An 18,461-nucleotide genomic window follows, 5' to 3' on the forward strand; every position below is an offset into this window, starting at 1 on the left:
TAAGTATGGCATAAATCCTGGAAGCCACAGCTGGGGAGAAGCTAGAGACATACTTCCCTCCTTGATCAGGAGTGACGCAGCTCTGCGAAGAGGGGTCTGGGAGCTGCAGTTCCCATTGTTCCTGCTTGACCCTGCTGCCATGCTGCAGTGCAGTACCTCAGCCTGTGTACACAACTGTGTAGTTATTTAGCTCCACAAACCCTCTACACACAGGAGAAGAGCACGTGGTTAATTCAAGCTGTTCTTGTTCAGCCATGGCCTGTAGCAAATAGTTCTTTGAGCACCCAAAATGAAGGCCTGCTCTGGGTTTTCTCTGGAGGTAGCAATGTAGAAGTTGACATTGAAGGTCCCTTCCACTGGTGCAGCACTGGTGGTTTTCCCTCCCCTCCAGTGAGCTGCCCGCTTTTCTCCTCATTTGTGAGGCTTTAATAAACCTCTGTCTGCTTTGCACATCCACTGGGTGCAATTGACCTTAGCAGTGGGTGCTGGCATGACAGGATGAGGGGCAAGAGACAGCACAGACGGGTGAGCCAAGATAGGGGCTTATTCACTCATCCTCCTTACTGCCTGGAGTGCTTCTCCAGCACCTCAGTCCAACCTGTGCTGGGTAAAAAGGAGCAGACCCTGGTCCGGCAGTTTTCATGCAGGGACACTGGGTAGTGTGTTGTTCAGCCACCCTGGGGTGGCATTATTAAAGCAGTAGCAGTGGTGGCGTTAATAGATGTCATGTCAGGCTGTGTTTAGGCTGGCCCCTGCAGTTGTTCTAGAGTGCAGACCATGGCTGCTGTAGTTGGGGAGCCCCATCAGTGCAGGCTGGAGGTCACTGTACACCCCTTGCTGGCTGCCATCTATAACCAGCTCACCCCTCTGCGTTGGTTCCCCCAGCACAGGAGCTGCACCAATGCTTCACAATCACAGCTCTTTCCATTGTTTCTGCATCCTCTGGGGCCAGCCCAGGACCCAGCCCTGCCATTATAAATGAGGAGTGTCTTCAGGCTCTGCTGGCTTATCAAGGGTAACCCCTTCTGATGAACAGGTGTATGGAAAGGAAAACTGTGACTGTGCTTTGAATCACTGATGGTTCCTTGAACACTGAATTTAGAGGGAATTTCAGATAGATAATAATTTGAGGGACTGGGTAGTGGGCCCTTTTTTGTTTCATCTTCAGAGGCAAAGTTTTCAAAAGCAAGTCTGAAGTATTAACAGTTTTTAAGTATAGTATATTAAAAAAACCCCACAACCGTGTCTGGTGAAGACCATGTGTCATACAAGGCATTATCTTAACAAGCTCCTTATAGGGACAAATCAATGTCATATTAGTGCCAACTTGCTTCCATTCATTTACTAGGTGGGCGTCCCTCCCTAGGCAGGCTCCTTGCATTGGTTCCTAGGCAACTGGAATAATACTGCTGCACGTGTGTGTCAGGCATTGATTGCCTTTGGGGCTTTTTTTGTGTTGTAAGTGAACACAGGCTAGTCCATTTTCCTTTTCTTTGTGTTCTGCTAAAGTCTCTGAGAGTTTTGAAGGGCACGTCTGTGATATTCACAGCTGAGCAATTCAGAAATACTTGCAGACAGGCACATGTGCATAGTGTGGGATGGTGATCACGCTGGAATCCCTAGGCAAGGCTTACTTCAGCTACTGTGGCTTGCTCTTTTTGGGGTTTTTTAATAACCAAGTTACAGGTATTTCAGTATTTTGGATGCTTGATGAATGTTTAGCATCCTCTAAGGAAAATGAATGAACAACACCATTTTATCTTGCTTTTACTCTGCATGGAAGGAAAGAAAAAACTGAAGGGTTCTAGTCAGTGAAGGGATTTGATTACTGAAATTAATTTCAAGGGATTACTCGCTTGACCAAATGTGTGCAAAGTCTGGCACAAAGCAAGTGGTTTTTTTAAATGAAAAAATGAAAGTTAATATATAAAATTACAAGAGAAAGGGTGGTGGGTGAATATGGCACTGCAGTGAGACAGGGGAGCTCTTTGCCTTTCTCAGCTCTGCTAAGAGCTTGTGCCTGACCTTGAGCAAGCCAGTTCACCTCTCGCTTCTCATTTGTGAGGTAGGAATGGTGCTGTATTTGCCATTCACTGTTTGTTCATTTCAGGAATGAGCAGCATAACTATGAGCTGCGTTGATTCCCTAATTGGTGTTTGGAAGCCAGACAGGTACAGCCCATGTGCATGGTACCGAAGGTGTCCTAATAAACCTTGTTAGTCTCAGTAGCTTCATCCGAACACAGTCACACTGGTCAGTCTGTCAACAGGTAACGTTCCTAGGAGACAAAAATCCTGTCTTTCAGATGACATCCTGGGCCATCTGTTGATCATCCCCTGCTTTGGTGAAAGGTCTTTGAAGCTTCTTTGTGTTGCCCCCCTCTCTTTGGGCACCTGATCCTGCCCATGGGCACTTACGTGGTGGTACAGTACAGAGGAGAAATATGAGTATAATCAATTGGTTGTGCAGCATCTAGAATTACTTGAGCCATAATCCTGTGAAATATACATGGAAAGCATGAAAACAACATGCCAGAATTCAATTTACAAAATATTGTTATGTATATATTTCAAATGCCCAGACTTGATGGAAGATACTAACATCGGCACTTCCTCAGCATACAAGGAATGATTATATGCTTTTAATGTAGAAAGGCTTTTCTTTTGTAACTAGTAATGATAATAATAAGAGCATTATAATGCCTGTCTGGCTGTGGACAGTTTTGCCCTTTTTCTTATGCTTTCCAGTGTAATAGAAATTATTTAGAGGATTGAATAATTCTCTGCATTTTTGTTACTCTGGTGTTCAAACAAGTAGAACATCCTTAAAACATAAGTCTCAACAGAAATTGAGTTAGGTCAGGAAAGAGAAAAAAAAGATAGAAAACACCAAAATAGAGAGGAATCTATTTCAGCTGCCTTCTTAGAAGACTGAAGTCTGTATGAAAACAACGTGCAATGTTCACTAATTCTTCAAATACTGTTTGAAAAATAGGAAGATGCTATTAATGTGCAGTATCACAATATCATTCATTAAAGGAGGAAACATGAAAGGCCTGAATGGCTATGGGCTCATCAGCTTATTATCAGGAGTGTATAGAATTCTCACAAAAGATGTAGGGACTTTTTGGCCTCTAGACAAAGAAGAAGTCAGGAGTCAGAAATAATACCTGAACTGTGAATTACCTATGACAACAACAAGGGTTAAGGGAAAGATAAGTAAGTGTAGTGAACTATTAAGTGAGCCTTTTATAGGCTGCAAAATATATTTTATTTCTCCAGAGAAATAAAATAATTTTGGAATACTGAGGCTTGAAAACAACAGTAAAAAACCCCTGTGAATCTCAATGTGGAGATTAAGAAGCACTCTGTAATATTCTAAGAAGGAATATAAAGTTGATAGGGGTTTTGGTATAACTGGAGAATTTCTTGCAGTGAGATTACAAATGGTCAACCAGTTGACATTCCAGGGCCGTTAAGACTGACTGTATTTGATATGATGAAAAGCAAAGCTGTAGATGGCTTGGGGTAGTATAGCTCCATCACCTAAAGGGAGTAGCTTGCACAAAGGCAGAGCAAGGTCAGCATTACCCTCCTCTCCTGGTGACTCACTTCCTTTGGCAGTGAAGGGGGGGACACAGGCATGCTGATGCAGGTATGCTCTCTACGTGTCCCTATGGAGAGCGAGAGACAACTTTGTTTTCCAACTCAGAGCACCTTTCCTCCAGTCTGCTGCTTTGTTGTCATCTGCACACCTTGATTGGGGCTGAGAGTACATCAACCTTCACCAGAGAAGGCAGAAAATAGTTCTTCAGAGCAGCAGTCAGGGCTGGGGGCACCAGAATGGAGTGACGATGGCAACAGTGCCTGCCAGTACTGTGAGATCCAGGGCTGGCTGTTTGTGCTGCCTCTACTGAGTGCCTGGCCATGTGGGGTCCTGGTCAGAGCCTCAGCTATTGCACCAGCTCTGAGAAATAACAGTTCATACATTTTTTTTTCTCTCTTTTGATTCTGAGGGATGTGAAAGAAGTTTGTTAATTTTTCCACTGAGCTCATTTCTGAAAAATGAATTCATATTAATTTAAACACCATCAGTCTTTGTTTGCTCTGCTGATGGCCTTTGACTTGAGAGAGCAGGTGTGCTGGCTCCTCTCTCATTCTGCTCCATCCATTTCAGCAGCAATTTCTGATAGGTTTTGTCACTTCCATGTGTGCTGTGGAGAAATATTGGGCTAGCATGGGGAGTGGCAATGCAAGAGCACAAAATTACACTCCTCATCAATCATTACCCTCTAGCAACTTCCAGGGCACTGTAAATTGCTGATTAACAAGGGAGAATTAGCTTGATAAAATCACCATTAGTGTCAGGTTAGAGTGGTATAAAGTTTTAAAGACACTGCTCTCCTCTGTCTCTTCCTCATCCATTAAAGTTCCTGTGGCTCTCAAACCAGCAAAGCATGTAAGCAAATGCTTTGCTGGAGGCAGATCAGTAATCCCAAGGAAATCAGTGGGATATGAGTCCTATGCATGTGTTTATGTGCTTCAGTGGATCAGGGCTATAACACACACTCTCTGAGCACAAAAATTGTAAATATCTCTGTGTAAGCTAGTTTCTTGATTCAAAACCAGATTTAGGCTCCATAACTGTACTTAGAAATGTGACAGTCAAGTTTTACTACACAAGAGCATGGAAGCTAATAGATGCATTAGCCTCTTTCACCTTCCTTTTCTTGCTTGTTATTTGAGTTTTATCAGTTTATGCTAGCTAGAAATGTGCCTCTCTAAATCTCTGCATAGCCTTCTCAAAACTCTGCAGTTACTAAAATTTAGGCCATGTTTGGACTTGTGCATAAAACTTCAAGTGCAGCCAGATCAGGAACAGTTTTAGAAAGTTCCAGGTGAGATGCAGACACAGCTGATACAGCTAAAGTCCGTGTTAGCTCACGGACTTATCTCAGTATTGCCAGACCACGTGCCAAGTACTGCAGTTTGCCGTATGGCTTCTCAGTATTTGGGGTTTGTTTCTTCATGTTTTCAATTTTTCTTCACAGTCTTGAAGACAAGAACCTTATTTCTGTGAGAAATAAGTTCAAAGCAAGCAAACAAAAAACCCCACTAAGGTTATAACAATGGACATTTGGATTCTCATATAGTAATTTGACTACAATAGCTGTGAGAAGGAAAAGTGCAGGGCATTGCAAGATGTCCCACAGAATCACCAGGGTGACCAGCATCCCTCATTTGTATTTCAGGGTTGCTCTAAAGTTTGATGTTTTGTTGCTTTTATTATTTGATTATCCAGCTGGAATCTAAGACTTTTTACCTCTGACACTGTCATCCTTTTAGTTTTTTCTTTGACTACAAAGCTGCAGTGACTTCACTCATTACTACAGATAGTTACTTGCATTTAAAGGCTGAGAATGTCCAACTCTTTAGTTGTACCCATTCATGATCACCAGATGTTTCATTGCTCCACAGCCGTCTGGAACCAGGGCTTGATCTGCTGTGACATAATGTCCATTGCCTCACAGTGCCCCAAAAGTAATCCAGTCATCTTGTTTGAGCAGCTGAGTTGTTTGAAGTCTCAATGTCACATTTGAGAACAGAATAACACAGCTTTGAATGCCAGAAGCTATAATTGTGTTGATCTAGTCCAATCTTCCACAGGGCACAGAACAGACAATATCACCTACCTCTGTTTCAGATTTTACTTTGTGAAATGACAACTTCTCCTGCTGTTGAAGTGGACTGTTTTTCACTCTTTCCAGGACAGCTGACCACTGGAACTTCAATGAGGAAAATGTCATATTGTGGCTGTTGCAAATCACAGAATCTGTTTCTGCAAATGCTGAAATATATCTTATTGGAAAATAATATTGTAACTCTTCATTTACAAACCAAAGCAACAAGCTTGTCTTGCATAAAACAAAGTTGATGTCTATTCTGTGATACGTCTTTTACTAAGAAGAAAAGTATTAATCCTTCTAAAAATTTCTATCCGTGAAGCAGAAGTGCTGGAACAGATTCTCAGCAACTGCAGATGGATTCAAGTCAACTTATTTTAGTGGTCCTGAGTAGCTTTACACCAGCAGAGGTGTGGGCATACAAAGTGTCTTTTACAAAGCCACTCTTTTGAAACATAATGCTCTTCGAGCTACCAGAATGGTTTCAAGGAGTGTCTGCTGCCTATAGTCCACATGAAGCCCATTGCATGCTGTGGTCTTATTTTGTGATTCAATTTTGACACTAATTTGTGTTTGCAGGTGTGAAAGCTGTGGTGCTGTCTTCCATTCTGAGTGCAAAGTGAAGGCTGTGCCATGCCCCAGGTGTGTGCGTAAAGAATTGCAGAAGAAGCAGAAATCCTTCTGGAGGCAACTGAATATGGACGAGAACTTTGAAGAGTCTTGCAACATGTTTGAATTGTCATACCAGAACACATGAGTTCCTTAAGGCTGGGGCCAACCTGAAGAGAATCCCTTTCCCAGCTGCCAGCTTAAGCAAATTCTCAGCTTAGCCAGGCAGAAATTTTTTTGAAAAGTATTATCTGACCTTCTTCATCTGTGAATAACAGCTGCCAAATTGGCTATAAAGCCTTGTCGGCTTTGAAATACCAATGGCTAAACTGCATTGAAGTCCAGCCACTAGCTCTCATACAAAATGTGGTTTACCTGAAATGCTTTAGGTCTAGGTAATTAAGCACCTGACTTTCTTTTCCACCTCTGGAGAAGACTTTTTCTCAAGGCAGAAAATATTTGCCGCCATGACCACATTATTTTTTATGTTTTTCATTTAGAATTGCTGAATCATCAACTTATTTATGTGTATTATTTATTTATTAGTAGCCTTGGCAGAGGGTCTGATGGGATGTTTCACAGAACCCAGTAGAGCAGGAATTACTTCAAATCCACTGTCTCCTCCTGATACAGACATGTGGTTCCATTTCCTCATGTTTTCAGAAAACTATTTTGAAAGGCCAGTGCGTTTACATTTTAAAGGATCTGCTTGCCAAGGAAAGAAAAGGATCTCCCATCAAACCTTATTGGAGGTGCTTACAAACATAAGACACAGAATTTATGTTTATATATTCATAACCACCCCAGTGAACTATTTCGTATTCAGATAAGCAGGGGACTTCCTACACTTTTTGTTCAGGCTGGCTACATTGGTTAAGCTCAGCACTGAAGTCTGTGCAGTTTTACACTCGTTATTCTTAATCTGTGGAAGGCCATGTCCTCATCTCCAGTAACATGATGTTGGCTCTGACCTCCTTCTAGTTTCACACTTAAGGCATTTTAAGTGCCCACATTGGTTTTCTTTTTATTTCATGAAGTTTATTTTAAATGTTTTTCTAACCTGAACCTGAACCCTGATAGTCAGGAAAGTCGTCTTGCCCGTTATAGTTAGAAAATACCTCCAAAATTGTGAAACACTACTTTGCTGTTTTCATATGCAACTTATGTCCTGCATTCTCTTTGAGCTTCAAGGCATTTTATACTTCTGTAATGACTTCAGTGGTGGAGAGCGAAGTTCCTCGAGGTATGACTCTACTCCACACACCTGGAACACAGGAAGTATTAACCACAGTGAATTCTATTGTGAAAGGGACGTACATGATGGATTTAACTGGGGAGATGTGTGTCATCACTGGCAATATGTTTAATTCATTGTGAGTTCACCTCCAGTGAGCAGTTAGAGGTTGTCCTCCCTCCAGTCCACATTCTTAACTCTTTTTCCACACCCTGCAGTGATGTGTGTATTATATACATATGAAAGCAGTCACATATATATATACACACACATATCTATATACAGAAAGCAAATACAGTTTCAGATGAAAAAAGCCAGTTGCATGTATTTTTCCTCTCACACAGGTTTGTGGAAGTGTGGAATACTGATCTTTGCTTCCTGTATAATCTTCAGACTGTTGTATTCAAGGCAGAAAGCAGTCTTGATCATCGAAGCATCTCACTAATCGCTGAGTATTTTAAATAAAAGAACAGGGTACATCGTGCTTACGTTAAAAAGTAAAATGCTACAGTGAGTTGCCTTGTACTGGAGTATAAGTGGTTACCTTTTCCAGCCTCCAGTCAAAGAAAAAGTAGCTGAATCTGGGTTTTCTCAGATTGAGTGCAACTACTATATATATAGAAGCATGTTTATATCTTCTATACATTAGACAACCAGTGCCTTTCTTTTCCAGAAGTCCTTCTCTCAGTGGGATTCTTTGGAAGGAAGTGAAGGGTTTTTTGTGTTCTTGGCAAAGTACTGTAAGGATTCCCATGTTTAATAAACCTGGTGAATCATGCACCTTTGTCACTAAAATGAATACTTCCCGTACACAGTGGTATCTCGTCTGGGCTCACTGTTCCTTATGTGAAATGAGTTGCTTTTGGCTATCACCTTTAAAGGTCTAATGTTCCTTGCAAATCCATTCCCACTTGAAGAATTCCCTGTGTGTTCAGAAATGCAAACACTGGGGAAGTATTGTGGAATTAGTCATGCAAACAGGAACTGCACTGGTACTGGCTGAATAAACAGTACGCTCCCATGTTTCTCAGCATATGTCACTACAACTAGTCCTGTGGCAAAGCCAGTAGCTCTGAAACTGTCAGAAGCTGGCAGGTACTATTTTGAATTATCTGTGGACATAATGTTAGGTGGTTAAAGAAAAAACGAAAATGTTTTTCATATCATCATCATGCTCTGGTATTTAAGATACCTTACATTGCTGGTTCATGTCCAGCTCAGTTTAGAGAAGGCTGCTTGTGTGCACTGTCAAAAACCATATCAAGTCAAGGAATCAAGGTTCAGACATTGCAAACTATTAGTTACTTTGACAGATGTCCTGATCTCCAAAGTACCAGTTGTGTGTGTGGTTAGATATTGGAACTGAATTCTGGAATAAAAACGTAGACAGCATTGGAGTTGCTCTGGGTTTGTACAGGTATTACAGAACAGTTTCTTTGCTAACAGAGAGTTACAGAGAATAAAAAAAAAAAGTTTGATGTTGGCAAAACTGCTAGAATTAGTCATGAACCTGAAACCACTGCCATTACTAATGATAAAGAGCAAAAGCATGTTGTTACAATATGCTGTCAGCGCCCAGAGCACTGTGTAAAAGGATACTGTACAATACAGATCAGATTAATTGCTTTAAAATCCAATGTTGTAAACCAGCTGGTTCCTAAAAATGAATACACATTCATTTCTACTTTGGAAAAATAATACGGCTTCATAGTAGCTATAGGAGCAGACCATAATGTGGAAGATGCTGTCCTCTCAGGGATGCCCAGCTCCTATCCAAAAAATGTTATTCTATATAAATGGGCAAGACAAAGTCTTTTGTCCCTGCTTTTTGTAAGCATAATGGAAGGCTTGATCCTGCCCTCAGAAGGTGCCGATGCAGTAGGAAGAAGCCCTATTAATTTTTCAGGACTGCAATGCAAAAGAATAAATTGAAATTACTGCTCACATTATTAACTCTCAGAAGATCCAGCTCGAAAAGGGATGTTTTCTTGGAAGAGCCATCTGCAAGCAGGACACTCAGCCTGGGGTTCTGTAGATGGTTTGGGTTTCAGACGATGCTGTAGCTGCGCATGGTTGTCTCTGCTGTACTAACAGTGCTGCGTGCTGGTCCCCACTGCTACTCTACCCACCCTGCAGCCCTCAGCCTGCACGTGGCTCTGCTCTGCAGAATTCTGGATGAGCATCAGCTGGAAAAGTTCCTGGGGTCTTTGTAGATTGCACTACTCTCTTGCCCTCCCCCCCCCCGGTGAAATTACGTAACGGTACTCCTCGTATTGTCCTACCCATGCATGAAATAAATTTGAACAATGCCATTCCATTGTGAGTCAAGAATAAAATGTGCCATTTGTCTCCTTCAAAGAGAAGATGCTTTCATAGCCGACCGAGGAGGAATTGATCTGTAATCCAGTTACTGCTTTTGCTTTGTATAAAACTTGTAATCAGCGTAGAAATAGGATGCTTCACTGCAGTGGACTATAGCTTCACACTCTACAGGTACTTATATTTGTTAGTCTAAGATTATTTTAATCTAGGACACTATAGAGATCCTTATTCAAGTTTCTTTTCCTCTTTACCCTGACCATCCACCTTTCCTTTAATGGGAAGAAGGGTATGCAAACTCCAGCTTTTTTATATTATCAACCTGTAAAAAGAGAAACTTGTATTTCTTGTGTAGAAATCTTTCTCTTGCCTTTTTTTTTTTCTTAGGTTGTGGAAAGTGATGGGTTTGTGATGTGACAAAATATCCTGGCTGGCACATACCAATAGGGCTCACTGCTGGGATAATAGGAATTGGCAGTTGTGAGGAAAGGTACTTTTTGGTGAGGAACTCAAGTTTTTCACAGTACTCCGCAGGCTCTGATGGCCCTGTTAGGAGCGAATCATCAGGGTACTTCTAGAGCTCCTCTTGTCAAGGCTTCTCTAATAATCAGGATGGTGTGTAGGATGTATTATAAGGGATTGATGATAATGCCCTGAATGATTTTTTAAAAAAAGCAGAGGATATCTGTTTACAATGAAATGGGGAAGCTGCACAGTTGAATTTTGCTTTTTCCCTGTAGCAACCAAGTTTAGCAGGCTTCCCAAAGTCACTGCCTGGATTGCAGCTTACTGTGGATCTGTATAAAAGAAATTAAATAATCATCATAATCTTCTCACTTTTTTTTTCTGCTGCTCAGCTGCAAGCCAGTCTCTCCTCTCTCACTGTCTCTGTCCCTGTCTCTACTCCCAGTGCTGAGTCTACAGCCAGCCTTGGAGCTTCATAGCTCATCGTGTTTTTGAACCAGTTGAGTCCAATCATTCTCTCCTTTGTAATTTTCCTTTCAATTTTCCCTTCCCAGTAGGAGTGCCTTACAGTATTGTATATTAGCCTCTATCTTCCTGTTTTGGATTTCCTGATTGCATCTGCTGTTCAATTAACTTGTAGGCTTAAACTGAAACTCTCCCATGGCTTTGCCTGCTCTTTTGCAGGAGCAGCTGAGTAATTCAGTTTGGTTGTTCTGCCCTCATGAAATGAGCTCTACAGGCTGCATACACCAGCTCTGAAGACACCAAGCTGCATGGGAACTCCTCACGTTTGCTCATTTTTGGTGCCTTAAATTTTCAAAAGTGAATAATTTTGTTAGAAATGCTCTGCCATGATGCAGTGTGTTTGGCATTGGAGTTTGAAACCCTTGCTCATGACAGTTTCCATCTTGCTAGGAATGATAACCATAAAATTTGTTTACTATCTACGCTTTGAGAGGGCAGTATGAGAGAGGATAGCATGGAGATGGTGTTGGTTTTTATTATCTATATTGTTGGGACTGCCTGGGCTTCTCAGCCAGAAATGCAGTTGTGCTTATGTGAGACCTTCGGAAGAGGCGCGTATATAATAGTGGCAAGTACTGGGAATTTAAACAGGGTCAGGTCACGTGCCAGCCCACACCACAATGGCGAGGGACTCCCATATGGCACTCCCTACTCACATGCACAGCTGGATCTAGTGCTGTGGGAGTGAAGGTATTTCCTCAAAGCTTAATTTTAATGCACCCTGGTTCCCTGAAGGCTAACCCAGTCAGGGGTTGATCAGCCTTACCCTAGAGAGAGGGTTAACCCGTTTAAATTTTAGCATTATTTGCTAAAGTATGTGGCATGTGTCAGCCTGGGGCACATGTCCATGCTGACTGTGATCTTACAAGTCCACATTTGATGCCAATAGCCCGAATCCCATTTGACATCAGCAGTGCTGTTGCTGCATTTTAGCAGTACAATGAGGAGACAGCCTGGATGATAATGTGCAAAGTCCTTCTTTACTTGAAAACCCTGGTGTGCCCATGCTGGCCTGATTCATATCTTAAAATGCCAGTTAGAGTGGTCATTAATTGAAATTGCAAAGGTGCCACTTGTGGTCAGCATCAGAGGTATCCAGGCCTGGAGAGCTATCAGCTGTCTAGGACCAAAGTGTAGTAGATTTTGTCTGTGTGCACACGTGTCAGTGGCTCAATTATTTATTTATTCCTGTCTAATTCACATGTTAAACCAGTGTAAATCCTTGAATACACAGCATTGTTTTGGTGGAAAAAGGATTTGGTTTAGTTTTGCTTATGCACTTGTTTACCAAGTCGATTTTGCTTAAACTAAAGTGTGCTTTCAGGCTGATTTTTAATGGCATCAATACCTGTGATACCAACTTAGCTTATACCAGTTCCTGCTATACTTGAGCTAAGCAAAAGTAAGTCATGAGCAAAATGTGTGTTTGACAGGTATTAAGTGATAAAGGCAGCTTCCAAATCAACTTTAGTTCAGTCGAGGCAGTTAAAAGCCAGGGAAAGCCAGGCATGAGCAGCAGAGCGCAGTGGCTGATGCGGTCCTTGGCAGCCTGGGCTTTCCTTCCTGCCAGAGCACCAGCTCACCTGCAGCATTTTTAGTGAGTTTTAGCATTGCTGGCAGTGCACTCTGAGTTTTTTGAAAACCATTATGTGTGTGTGTGTGCTACTCTGTTAATTTATTTGCAACATCGTTATGTGTGTTCCCTTGTTCTTGTGTTTGCATTGTTGTTTTGGTTTTTTTTACTTTTGACAAAGATTTTTTTAAATTATCTGCAACTTTTAGGCAATAGTCTTAATTTATTATTGATGTGTAATAATGTTATAAATTCACTGAGTTGAATTGCTTGTTGACACTTGAGCAGAGTTTATTTGGGTTCACTTGTGACAGCATCAGAGCACCAGTCCCTCTTGTATAAAGACAACTCTCAATAAACACTAAAAAAAAGTTACTCGTCCTTTTTAATTTGCCTTCTGGTGGGTGCTGTACCACAGGTAGAGCAAGCTCTGAAAAAGTGATAGTTTTCTTAGAAAGGCTAATGAGGCCCGTGAAAGTCTTCCAAATCTAAGACAATTATGATACTCACTGTTCCTGGGTCTCAGCCAGGTCTCTAGAATTACTGTTGATGTCTGTATTGGGCTCTGTGGGTTTGGATTCCCAGTTAAATTTGTTAAGTGTTTTTGGAAAGGCACAAATTCCTGGATTTTTAATGGTGCTGACACCCTCAAAAGCTCCCAGGGGAGCTTACTGGGGGCTGTGGCTTTCAGGCACCTTTGGATACAGAGCTCCTGGGAGGTATGCAGGTGGCAGATCCCCACTGCATGGCTGGCAGATCCCCACTGCATGGACCTCTGCCAGAAAGGTCCGAGCTCAGGGCCTTAAATCCTAAGTAAGGGAGGCATCTCGCAGCTGGACTGAAGGGGCCACTAGGGGCCTGTAAGGGCAGGATTTTGCCCATGTCGTAAGGGTTCTCCCCCCAATGGATGTAGGAGCAGCCATGATTCCTGCTGTTCACGGTTGCTTCAGCTCCCTGAAGCCATGAATTTGGTCATTAAGGATTGCAGCACCGAGCCATGGTGGAGCTCACAGGCCTAAACCCCCTGCTTGAGAGCCCCCAGAGAAATCCACACCCAGCCCTATGCTCCAGCAGCTTTCAAAGAGGAGGATATATCCCCTCCCTCACTGTCCTCCTGCCCCTCGTCAGAAAGACCGAGGGGTCCATCAGGAATGTCAATCCTCTCTCCTGCAGGAACCTTTGGACTTCATCCCTGTGATGAAATCAGCTACAAGCAGGGAGTTAATGTTTGACGAAGATCACACAAGCTGCACAAGAAAACCATGTGCAAGGCCTTCTCTTCTTCCTTATTTGCTTTACAAGGTGAGCAAATTCTATTCTGACATCTCCTTCCCCTTTCACTGCCACCTTCCCTCCTCACTTCACCCTGTAAGAGGTGCTGGGAAAAAGCATCCACACAGAACAGAGACCATGGGGACTAGGGAGCCCTGGGAAGAGCATGCCAGCTGCAGCTCTAGCTCTTCTCTGAAAGGTCAGGGCAGTTCATTTTTTAAAAGCTACCCTTCAAGCTCTTAGACCAAAATTAATAGTATTTGGTTTAATACATGAAGTTGACTGGTTTTCTAAAAGGTGGCAGAACTGGAATGCAGCTCTTCTTTTGGAAATAAGTGACAGTGTCTGCAGGTTTATGAAGTCCTGAGGACACTGTCTAAAATAAATGAAATAGTACCAGCTCCTTGACCAGAACTTTGCTCTAGGCTTAAGTAAACAAATCTTTTTTTTTTTTAACCTTTTCCATAGCATCATGCCTGTATCCAGGTATGATAAAATCCTGATTACAGTACAGTAATAGAATAACCCAAGTGGAGCTAGCATCCTCCTTCTTTGTTTAAGGACTGAGAGGGACCTTCCAGGTCTGAGGCTTACCATACTTTTTCAGTGACAGCACGCTGAGGGCAAGTGAAGATATTCTGGGAGTGTGTGTACATAGCTCTGGACTGTCTCGTTAAAAGAGTTCTTCTTTAACTAAATACTCTCCAAAATAGTGGTCCCATCTAGAGGCATGAGTATTACCAGTATGAGAAGGTGGTGAAAAGCATCTCAGATAATCAAGTGTCACAATTAAAACCAGACAAAGTCTACAGGGCAAGCAGGAGTAAATTCCATGCATTTTAAGTGTAGATATGTATAAAACTTGGCATTGAGGCTGTAAACATGCTAAAAAGTCAGTCACTTGTTTATAGTAAGTGACTTTGGATTTTCTATAATTGAGTTTCAAGCATTAGCATTCATTTAAATAATAAAAAAGAAGTTGTAAGGCTCATCTGAAAAGCAAGAGAAGTCAGATAGGAGCTTGTGTTAAGGGCTGAATTTTCATTGGCTTGAAAGTTCAGAGGTATTTAGCATGCAGGTAAATATTATGTATTTAGAAGTGAGTGACTAAGAAGGAACTGTTAATAAAGTTAGGTATTGTTTAAAAATAAAGTGCAAATTACTGAATCTGTGTAAGAAAGTAATAGATGTAATCAGTGTGCATGGAGCATTTCAGTCCAAAGTGCTTTCCTAGCAGTAAAAATTATAAATAAATCTCATTTCTGACTGACACTGCAGGCAAATACCTGAAGTGCAGCAACTAAGTTATGAACCATGAGGAATGTCTCTCCACTGACTTATACCTTCACCTGTAAGTGATCCCACTGATTTCTAAGAGCAGGGGGTACAGACTCTCATGGGAGCAAGGATAGGATGGAAAACAGACCCCAGCACCATTCTGTCATCAGACATCGGCACACGGTTGCCTGTGACACTGGTGAATATTGTTTGTTGTGTACATATTGCAAAATGTCCTGCTCTGGGTTGGACTCTGCACTTCTGAGGAGCACTTGTCTCTGATTTAACAGACAACGTGATCAATCCTTTAAGCAGATCCAAGCTCTGTTGAATCCAATGAAAGCTGCAGTTTGTGAAAGAACCAGAGCTGGGATCTCAGTGTTCAGGGACATAAGCTGTGGCGGTCTATAAAATTGGCAGATTCCTTGTGAAATACACGTGCATCTAGCACAGTTAACCCTGGGTGATAACAGGTAAAAGAGGGTGAAAACATAATAAAATACAGGTCTCTACTGTAGGTATTTACACAGTATTGACATTGTTAGCTGTGCTTAGAGATTTATGTCAAGTGTTACTGCGCTGTCATAAAACAATAAAGTACTTCTGTGAAGGGCTTAGGGCAAAGGGGAGGTGGAGAAGTCTCACTATATAAGGCCCTTCTCCAGCATCCGTGGTAATCCATGGGAATGTTTCCATAGCTGTCGGCAGGAGTTGTGTGGAGGCCTGCTAGGGGAGGGCAAGCAGAAGCACATTTACTATGTTGAAAGCAGGTAACTAGTGATTTTGTCTCAGGGAGGATATCGCCACCACCACATTATAGGAGCCTAACACAGCTGATAAGTCCACCTTGCAATGAGTGGAGAGAGGTGGGGGTTCTTCCCAGCAGCAGGGATATCCTCTGTTGTTCCACAGAAATGCTGACAAGGACCCATAAAATCTGAGAGATTACATTAAGAAAAATACTGTGCTTAGGATGGCCATGAGGTGAAAAGGGCAAGAGTCCAGTTTCTACACAGCATACCCTGGACTCTGCAGACTGCCAGCTCTAGGCTGCTGCAGGTCTGCTTCTCATACTGGGCTCACAGTAGGCTTCCCCTCCACATTCTGGCTGCAGGACCAGACTTCTCAGCTGAGCTCAGTGTTTATATGTACTGGACCAAACTGAAATGCCATTCTCAGTCAGAGCAACAGGGAGTTTAGATCCAGGCGCGGTGCCTGCCTGTCCCTGGGTCTCCAGTTTGTCCTCCCTGCTCTTTATCTCTGCTTTTCATGAGATTAGGGCAAGGTTTCTTCTCCAAGCCATGCCAATATATGGGACTTGTTAGTCTTGTGGAAAAGTATTGGTCTTCAATAGAGGTGGTTCCTTATGTAGTTGCTCCCTGGTTAGGTGCCACTGTATGGGAAAGTGTTTTCCCACTTCCTTCCAAATGCAGGAGGTAATTCTTTTTCATCAAGGCATTTAGCAGAAGTGTTCCCCATCATAGCAGTCCCACATCTGTCCTGCAAGGGGTAGGAGAATTCCTGCTTCCTGACCCTGCTCTGGACAATGCCTCTCAAAAATCAGTCAGCTTCAAATAAGAGAAGTATCTCTGTGAGAAGGGACATTTCAAAGCCCTTCATAAACCTGTCTGTTGCTGCTAGTCTGGGTTGCCTTGCTTTCCCTGTCAGGAACCAGAGTGCTCCACACCTGCTGAACGCACGGTCCTCTGAGGGAGCTGACACGAGCTGTTTTGGAAAACACATGGTAGGTGTTGAGCACTTCAGCATCTGACCCCATGTCTGTTAACTGTCTGAATTAATTTAGAGCCTAGACAACTGGATGAGCCTTCCATACTTCTTTCTCAAAAGCATTGTCCATGCCATTTTCTGTCCCAGATTTTATCTTAAAAGCCAATGAATAAAGTTGAAATCTGTCCCTCATTTGTCAGTTACATCAGACTCAAAACGCCAGGGTTAACTTAATACTGGGGCAGCTCTCAGAGTCTGTGGGCTCACTCCTGCCCAATTTCAGTGTGAGACTGGGTTGGTCCCTACTGAGAGGTGTCACAGTGGCAATAAACATCTCAGTCCCATGGCACCTGTTGTTCCTTTCATTCCTCCAGTTCCTCCGATTCACTATTGCTGGAGATGTCGGCCAAGTTAATTCCCCTGCACCCAACAACACCACAGGCTCCTACTCCTCAGGGCCACCACCTACCCCTGCAGAGTGCTGCAGGACACCCTGTCCTTGCATCCCACTGTCCTCATGCAAAACAAGGGTGTGCTGAGCTCCATTCAGTAAGAGGTGAGTACTCTCTCTCCCACGTGTACCCAGAGCAGAATGCTGCAGCACGAGCATCTTCTTGGCTTTTTGTGTGATCTTTTCCCATGAATATCTCAGTGGTGTCCTCATCACACAAGCTCTTCAGCCTCTTCCTGGGAGATTGAGATGACCCTTCTAGTTTTCACATCTCTTTCTCTGCAGACCCACGCATTTAAAATTATTCGTTTTACCCTTCTCTGTAGGAATTTCCGGGGTCCTTGGAGCAGCAAACTGCTTGGGACTGGCAGGGACGTGCAGGCAGGAGAAACGCGGAGCAGAGCGTGTTTCTCGCTCCTCACGCTTCTCTTTTTCTTATTGACCCGCCTCAGTGATTGGAAAGGACCCATGTCCCGTGTTCCACCCCCCCCCCCCCCCCCTCGCCCCCCGGCCCCCTCTTCTTCCCCAGCCGCACAATTGTCACCGCCAATTAGTGCATTGTTAGGGCACACAATGGCGCTGTGGCCACTGGAATGGGCCGCTTTTGTGCGTCTCCAGTCGGCTGTAGGGGCAGTCAAGATTCATTTAGGGCCTTACACAACATGGACAGAAAATACTATCAGAAAAGCAAAAGGGGGAAATAAAGAGGGAGAGAGAGGCAGCGAGGGGGGTGAGCCTGCTATTCAGGGGTTAGCCCAGCCGCATGAAAGGCCCAAGAAGCAGTGCCACATTGAAGCCGCCCCTTGGAACACAAAAAGGAACCAGGGCTTAATAGTAATTAGTGGGCAAACTGCAAAGAGCACCGTGGCTCTCCAGTGAATTGTTCCTGCACTTACTGCCATTGCTGCCCCTTCCCCCTTCCCTCCGGTCTGGCTGGGAGGGGAGCAGCTCGGGAGTGGGAACTGGCAGCCCTCCTTTACCCACCGGCTCTAGGGAGGCCTCATCTAGCTTTTCTTTGTGGCAGGTAAATTGGATTTCATTCTCTAAAACTCGTAGCCAATTACAGGAGGTACTTTGCAGCCAGGGCAGGGGTATGGTTTTGGAGTCAGCACCGCGCCCATGTCAAGGACCTTTAAAGCAGTCCTGTCCCTTTTTGCAGCCTGGCATGACATACCTAGAGGCTGGGCTGTGTTTGTCTGTGGTCTGTCCCTCTTCCCCCAGCAGAGACTTGGAGGTCCCTGCTGTTGTTCTCTTTTGCTTCTGTTTCCCTCTTTGCTCATAAAATAATCACCTGCAACTGTCAGCTTAGTAATGGTGAGGAATC

At 43.3% G+C, this 18,461-nt stretch overlaps 1 protein-coding gene across 2 annotated transcripts in view; it reads left to right on the plus strand.

Annotated features, from left to right (window-relative positions):
• Positions 1 to 12,057, plus strand: part of PLEKHM3 (pleckstrin homology domain containing M3) — an 88,949-nt gene extending 76,892 nt beyond the window's left edge. For both annotated transcript variants that reach the window (XM_027637434.1, XM_027637435.1), the window contains one exon: positions 6,263 to 12,057. In XM_027637434.1, the coding sequence (XP_027493235.1) occupies positions 6,263 to 6,440 (178 nt within the window). In that variant the 3' untranslated portion in view covers positions 6,441 to 12,057. The remainder of the gene's footprint in view (positions 1 to 6,262) is intronic.
• The last annotated feature ends 6,404 nt before the right edge of the window (positions 12,058 to 18,461 follow it).

This window comes from Corapipo altera, unplaced genomic scaffold, assembly GCF_003945725.1.
Source record: "Corapipo altera isolate COAL_440 unplaced genomic scaffold, ASM394572v1 45, whole genome shotgun sequence".
Classification (NCBI taxonomy): domain Eukaryota; kingdom Metazoa; phylum Chordata; class Aves; order Passeriformes; family Pipridae; genus Corapipo; species Corapipo altera.